This window comes from Rhinichthys klamathensis, unplaced genomic scaffold, assembly GCF_029890125.1.
Source record: "Rhinichthys klamathensis goyatoka isolate OS25496 unplaced genomic scaffold, OSU_Roscu_1.1 h1tg000039l_1, whole genome shotgun sequence".
Taxonomy (NCBI): Eukaryota; Metazoa; Chordata; class Actinopteri; order Cypriniformes; family Leuciscidae; genus Rhinichthys; species Rhinichthys klamathensis.
Genome location: NW_026606586.1, coordinates 627,501 through 635,000, shown reverse-complemented (window position 1 = coordinate 635,000; position 7,500 = coordinate 627,501). Strand labels below are relative to the sequence as shown.

The window sequence follows — 7,500 nt, the reverse complement described above, 5'->3', positions numbered from 1 at the left end:
CATACCAAAATGACTAAAACTGAAATAAAAATAAAGCTAAATAGAAATATATAAAAAACTTATACTAAAATGAAAAATGATGATATAAAAATAAAGCTAATTCAAAATATTAATAATAGTATATAAATACAACTAAAATATCACTGGTAAATTATGACTGGATCTTTAATTTAATTCTGCATTATGTTCTTACAGCTTTTATACATAGATTTTTTCATATACATTTTTTTATAAATACTGATTAAAACGCATGTTTACTCGCATCATCGCACTGGTTTAGCTGGAGCTCGTCTGTTGAAATTTATACGAATTTTTAACTTTGAAATCAAACAAAATAAATGTAAAACTTCTGAACAGCTGTTAGTGTTAGCATCTGCTAAACTAATACAGTAATGTAGCTAGCAAAGTTATTATTGAGTTGCAGTGTCGTTGGTTTTAGATGAAAGCATTTAAATTATTAATTTTACCAAAAAATGTGTCTTTTAAAACATTCATGACTTTACAGTGTTATTGTTAATAAACAAACCATTGAAGTGGAAATAAATATAAATATTAGATGAAAAGCCTAAAATGAAAACTGAAATAAGTACTTAAACTACTAAAACTGAAATAAAAATAAATGAAAGCAAAAAAAAAAAAATGTCAAGCCCATAAACAAAATAACTAAAACTAAAATGAAAACTGACAATTTAAAAATAAAGCTTATTCAACATATAAAAAATGATTTATTTTGTTTACTATATTGTATATTTCGTCTGGTGTTTCTTCTGAGGCTGTTTCCACTGAGCGAGAGATCTTCAGCTGGAGTATATCTGACATCATGTAACTGAGAATGGAGACGTGTTTATGATTTATGTGTTTTATGCACTTTGATCTTTGTGTGTGATGTAATAAAGATGACTGACATGGTTTGCGTGTAGCATTAAGAAATGAACACAGAACTGAGAGACGAGCAGCCAGTGCTGTGTTCATCTGTCTTATTTATGTGTTAACAAATCGTGTTCTCTCTCTCTCTGTGTGTGTGTGTGTGTGTGTGTGTGTGTGTGTGTGTGTGTGTGTGTGTGTGTGTGTGTGTGTGTGTGTGTGTGTGTGTGTGTGTGTGTGTGTGCGCGCGCGTGTCTCTCTCTGTCTGTCTGTGTGTGTGTGTGTGTGTGTCTGTCTGTGTCTCTCTGTGTGTGTGTGTGTGTCTCTGTCTCTGTCTCTGTCTCTGTCTCTGTCTCTGTCTGTGTGTGTGTGTGTGTGTGTGTGTGTGTGTGTGTGTGTGTGTTCCAGGCCGTTCTTTGAGGGCATGTCCCAGTCGAGTTCTCAGACAGAGATCGGCAGTCTGAACAGTAAAGGCAGTCTGAGTCGAGACGCCGTCAGCCCCGTGAGTAACAAACACACACACACACACAGCTTCGGTTCTCTCACACTCGCATCAGGAAATAACACTGCAAAACACAATGAGTTTCAGATTCCCTGAGCACTCCTGCCTAAACCTGTTGAGCTGAGTGGTGTTTAAAACTGCTTGTAAAAAGAGTGCAAAGCATGTCTCTGTATTAATCTGGAACAGAAGAAAGTATTTTAACATCTAAACATTTATAAGGTGATCTGCATTAGTCTGAAAGCACTCTCTCTCTCTCTCTCTCTCTCTCTCTCTCTCTCTCTCTCTCTCTCTCTCTCTCTCTCTCTCTCTCTCTCTCTCTCTCTCTCTCTCTCTCTCTCTCTCTCTCTCTCTCTCTCTCTCTCTCCATATAACATGTCCTTCGGTGGCACTAAAGGGCCTTTTTGTCACTTTTGGTGCTTTTTATATCAGTTTGAATCAGTCAGATGAATCTTTTTCTGAGTGAACACAATGAATCATTCAGAGCGGTTACTGAATCAGTTTCTTTCGGTGATTAAAGGAACATTTAAACTACTAAAAAATCTCTAAAATATCAAAATATGACACCAAACTACTATTTTCATACTATATTTTATATTATATTTGTAATGTATACCATATATATATATATTTAGTTTGAAGTAGACCACGAGGATTGTAGGAAAGGGGATGATTTGTTTTGTTTTGTTCTTCTAACCATTTTCTGTCCATCTCTGTCATCATTTACTCAAGTTGTTCCAAACCTGGATGAGTTTTTTTCTTCTGTTAAACTAAAAAGACGACATTTTGAATAATGGTGGCAGCCAGACAGTTAATGGTAGCCTTTGACTTCCATAGTAGGAAAATAAATACTCTGAAAGTCAATGGCTACCATCAACTGTAAAACAGCTTGAGAGTGAGTAAATGATGACAGAATTTTCATTTTTGGCTGAACTATCCCTATTAGAAAATTCACCAGCCATAAATATGACCGGCCATGAAACTGTTTTGTGCAAAAACAGGAAGTTATGCCACCAAAATATTAGGTACCAGTAAAAAAGAATCACAATTTTCAGGTACCGAAATTGAAAAAAGTACGCCAACCAAAAGTAAAATAACACTGCATAGTCTTACCTGTATACATGAAACATAGATTAATCCTTATTAATGTTACAAAAGTTATTCAGTGAGCAGTGAGTGTTTTTTAACATTAAAATATTATTAGGCTGCCGTCACTTTAAGCCCTAATGCACAGATCCAGTCTACATTCTGTACATGTGCGTTTAACTCTTTATGCTCATTTAAGACATAACCTCCTGTGTTTACCTGGATACTCGCTGAGATGGGCCGTTTTTGACATCATTTTGTGTGAATTTGTCCGTTCAAGCACAAGAAGACGTGAAAGAGAGCTTAATTTAGTGTTTGTGTGCTGTCTGAGATGCGCGCTTCGGATGTTTAAACTTGCCACGCAGTGTGTGAGTAACAAAATGAGCTCCTGTTTGCGCTTGAATATTTAAATTGGAAATGCTTAAACGTTCGTGACGATACCTGTCCTGAGCGGCGTTCATATTCATGCTCTCACAATATAAATGTTACCGGCCAACTGGTGATCGACATCATTTCATACACTCGCCAACGCCGATTTTTACTGCATTTGGTGCTTGGCGAGTGTTAATTTTAGGCCTTTTTGTGAGTGTTTAATACAGGGGTGTCCAAACGGCCACTGTCCTGCATAGTTTAGCCTTAATTAACCACACTTGAACCAGGCAATTGTGCTGTAATCCCAGGTGTAGGCTGATCCTGGCCCTCCAGGAGTCGGATTGGACACCCTTAGTAGGTGTGTGTGTGCGTATGGTGTATGTGATTGTAGTTTATGTGTGTGTCCAGCAGGGGGAGCAGCCGCCGTCAGATAAACTCAAACACTCGCGCAGCCGTAACCTGGACGAGCCGCTGTCCGAGACCGACACGCTGGTGAGACACACACATACATGCATATGTTTACATTACATATGGAAAAAATCTAACTAAATGTCATTTATTTTAAAATAAAGATAGTACAAGCACACTTTTCATGCAAAACATTTGTTAAAAAGGTGTTTATTACACTAAAAACACCAGTTGATTCAAAGCAAAATATCATAAATAAGTCACATTTTCACCCTGTCCTAATTCTTCCGGCTCAGTGTGTGTTTTGCTCACTTGAATTCTTCTGGTTATTATGTTTTAATGCTCTTTTGTGTCGACTGTGTGCAGGAACTGAATGATCAGGAGTTGTTCGCTGATGTCGGCCCCTGTATAACAGTGTCTGTGGCTGAAAAACCACGGACACCCTTAAAAACCAGCAAGAATGAGATTCAGGCCATGCCGTCGCCCAGGTCAGACCGCCAACACACATCTTCAGGAATAGCATGCGGCGTTGGGGACTAGCTAACAATAACTTAACTACGCTTTTCAGGAGCTTAACAGTAACTCAGTTGCTTTAGAAACAGTGTAGCTTTTCCAGTCGCTAACTACTTTTTCCAACGCGTGGTCGTCTTAATAGATCACTAACTAAAACTGTGCGTTACAAGAGATCGTCTGATGATTACGCAGGCTAAAGGACGTGGAAAAGACTTGACGTTCACGCACATACAGCTGAATTATAGCCTTTTTAAATTGATTGATTAACCAGTTTTATTTCACTCTATATCAAATGTCAGTATCTGATTTAATAACAATGATGACCCGCCATAGTTGAATCGGTCCCGCTACAGTTTTGTAATGAACCTAAAAGAGCGAAGCATCTGTCAATCAAACCGAAATCAAAGGTCTGTGATCTGATTAAATAGTTTGCGACAGAGTTTAACCTGCATTTTTCTCCACTCCTGTGTATCCAGTATACGTTGCATACATTTTGTTCTTGCATTGATGTTATATCAGTTGCAATTTTGTAGGGATGCGCGATATATCGCCCAGCATATCGGTATCGGCCGATATATGTTAATTTGTAATGTTATCGTTATCGGCCCCGATAAGATATTTTGGCCGATATCTTAAAGCCAATAAATAATGTATTATTTCCTTCAGCGGAGACACTTCAGATCATCATGATGGGTTTGAATTGATTGAAATCACTTCAGAAAAGGAAAATACAGCACAAGTCTGTCATACAGCCTACATAAAATTATAATGAGAACGTTATAATTGTGTGCTTGAGACTTTGTTTTTGTAATCAGTCTCTCAAAAATGATTTAGATTCATCGGATCGATCGGTTATCGGCTTTCAAATATGAAGAGTTATCGGTTATCGGCTTTCAAATATGAAGAGTTGTCAGTTATCGGCGTTCAAATATGAAGAGTTGTCGGTTATCGGCTTTTAAATATGAAGAGTTGTCGGTTATCGGCTTTCAAATATGAAGAGTTGTCGGTTATCGGCTTTCAAATATGAAGAGTTATCGGCTTTCAAATATGTAGAGTTATCGGTTATCGGCTTTCAAATATGAAGAGTTGTCAGTTATCGGCGTTCAAATATGAAGAGTTGTCGGTTATCGGCTTTTAAATATGAAGAGTTGTCGGTTATCGGCTTTCAAATATGAAGAGTTGTCGGTTATCGGCTTTCAAATATGAAGAGTTATCGGCTTTCAAATATGTAGAGTTATCGGTTATCGGCTTTCAAATATGAAGAGTTGTCAGTTATCGGCGTTCAAATATGAAGAGTTGTCGGTTATCGGCTTTTAAATATGAAGAGTTGTCGGTTATCGGCTTTCAAATATGAAGAGTTGTCGGTTATCGGCTTTCAAATATGAAGAGTTATCGGCTTTCAAATATGTAGAGTTGTCGGTTATCGGCTTTCAAATATGAAGAGTTGTCAGTTATCGGCATTTAAATATGAAGAGTTGTCAGTTATCGGCATTTAAATATGAAGAGTTGTCAGTTATCGGCGTTTAAATATGAAGAGTTGTCGGTTATCGGCTTTCAAATATGAAGAGTTGTCGGTTATCGGCTTTCAAATATGAAGAGTTGTTGGTTATCGGCTTTCAAATATGAGGAGTTATGTGTTATCGGCTTTCAAATATGAAGAGTTATCGGTTATTGGCTTTCAAATATGAAGAGTTATCGGTTATCGGCTTTCAAATATGAAGAGTTATCGGTTATTGGCTTTCAAATATGAAGAGTTATCGGTTATCGGCTTTCAAATATGAAGAGTTATCTTTCAAATATGAAGAGTTATCGGTTATCGGCTTTCAAATATGAAGAGTTATCGGTTATCGGTATCGGCCAACGTTTTGCACTTTGACAGTCAGTTTGAGATATATATATATTTGAGTATTGTTCTTTGTATCTTTGGATAATTTACAAAATAAAACAATCCTCTTTGAAATCATATTTGTATTGCATTATGTTGTTGTAAACCCCATCTTGTAGCGTAGCTAACTACTTTTTCTGAAGATTAGCTTGAATGTCTCTTAACTGCTTTAACTTGTCTGTGTGTAAGCGTAACCAAGCAGGTTTGATCTAGATTGAAGAGCTTCTAGGCTAGGAGTACAGTCAGAAACGCACAGAAATGATGGTGTGTGTGTGTGTGTGTGTGTGTTGCAGGCTGGATGGAGGACACACACCCCGTAAGCGCTGCACTCCTGTGAAAGACCGACAGCTCTCCAAGCCTCTGGGCGAGCGCACCAACAGCTCGGACAGCGAGAGATCCCCTGAGCTCGGACACAGCACACCGGTACAGCTCCATGCACTCGCTTACAACTCACTTTAGCTCCATCTTGATTCAGTTCAATTCGATTTTGATTCATTTTGGATGTTTATCAGGTCCAGTATGTACATTTTCTAGTGCTGGGTAACGATTAATCGCATCCAAAATAAAAGTTTGTCTTTACATAATATATGCGTGTGTGCTGTGTATAATTATTTTGTATATATAAATACACACACACATGCATGTATATATTTAATAAATATTTACATGTATATACTGTATATATATTTGTATATCAATTATATAAATAACAATTTTTTCTAATAAGTTTTCTATACAAAATAATTATACACAGAGTTTCTGGACATTGAACGACTTTTCTGAGACGTTGTTTACAAGCTTCATGCCAAAAATAATGTTTTTGTTTAAGCATCAGCTGAAAACAGCATAGACTAAAAGATTGATTCTTAGGATTTAAGAGTCAATATTGGTTCATCAAAATGAGCATCAGCTCAAATCGAGATGAGAACTGAGTGTGTTAAACGCAGGCCTGCGGTGTACCGTGGTGTTTATCCAGCGCTTGTGTCTCAGAGCGAGGTTCTCCTCGATTCTCTCACTTCTCTCATTCATTTCCGTGGTTTAAATAAGGAATGTTAATGCAGTGTTTCATCTTGTTCTGCAGAGTCACTGTGAATTATTCATGTTCAGCTGACTCATCCCTGTGTGTGTGTGTGTGTGTGTGTGTGTGCGTGTGTGTGTGTGTGTGTGTGTGTGTGTGTGTGTGTGTGTGTGTGTGTGTGTGTGCAGGTCCTCAGGAAGGCTGTCTATGATCAGTTGAATCAGATTCTGTTATCTGACGCTGCTCTTCCTGAAAGTCTCATCCTGATCAATGGCACAGACTGGCAAGGACAGGTATGTGTGTGTGCGTGCGTGCGTTTTTTTATGTGTGTATGTGTGAGAGAGAGAGTGTTTGTGTTTTTGTATTTGCATTTGTGTTTGTTGTGTGTGAGAGAGTGTTTTTGTATTTGCATTTGTGTGAGTGTTTGTTGTGTGTGAGAGAGTGTTTGTGTTTTTGTATTTGCATTTGTGTGAGTGTTTGTGAGAGAGAGTGTGTGTGTGTGAGAGAGAGTGTGTGTGATAGAGTGTGTGAGAGAATGTTTTTGTGTTTGCATTTGCATTTGTGTGAGTGTTTGTTTGTGTTTGTGTGAGAGTTTGTATGAGTGTGATCTGAAGTGTGTGTGTGTGTGTGTGTGTGTGTGTGTGTGTATTTGTGTATTGTATATACACGCATGTAAAAACCAATCTGAAATCATGAACAGATCTGAAGTGTGTGTGTGTGTGTGTATTTGTGTATTGTATATACACGCATGTAAAAACCAAACTGTAATCATGAACAGATCTGAAGTGTGTTTGTGTGTGTGTGTGTGTGTATTGTATATACACGCATGTAAAAACCAATCTGTAATCATGAACA

At 37.7% G+C, this 7,500-nt stretch overlaps 1 protein-coding gene across 2 annotated transcripts in view; it reads left to right on the top strand.

Moving 5' to 3' along the window:
• LOC130081749 (phosphofurin acidic cluster sorting protein 1-like) overlaps positions 1 to 7,500 on the top strand; it is a 30,252-nt gene that overhangs the window by 12,186 nt on the left and 10,566 nt on the right. The window contains exons 9-13 of one of the 2 annotated variants that reach the window (XM_056246462.1): positions 1,273 to 1,366; positions 3,233 to 3,313; positions 3,596 to 3,717; positions 5,921 to 6,050; positions 6,834 to 6,938. In XM_056246462.1, coding sequence (XP_056102437.1) covers positions 1,273 to 1,366; positions 3,233 to 3,313; positions 3,596 to 3,717; positions 5,921 to 6,050; positions 6,834 to 6,938 — 532 coding nt within the window. Of the gene's footprint in view, positions 1 to 1,272; positions 1,367 to 3,229; positions 3,314 to 3,595; positions 3,718 to 5,920; positions 6,051 to 6,833; positions 6,939 to 7,500 lie in introns of both variants that reach the window. The other variant, XM_056246461.1, reaches the window with a different exon arrangement.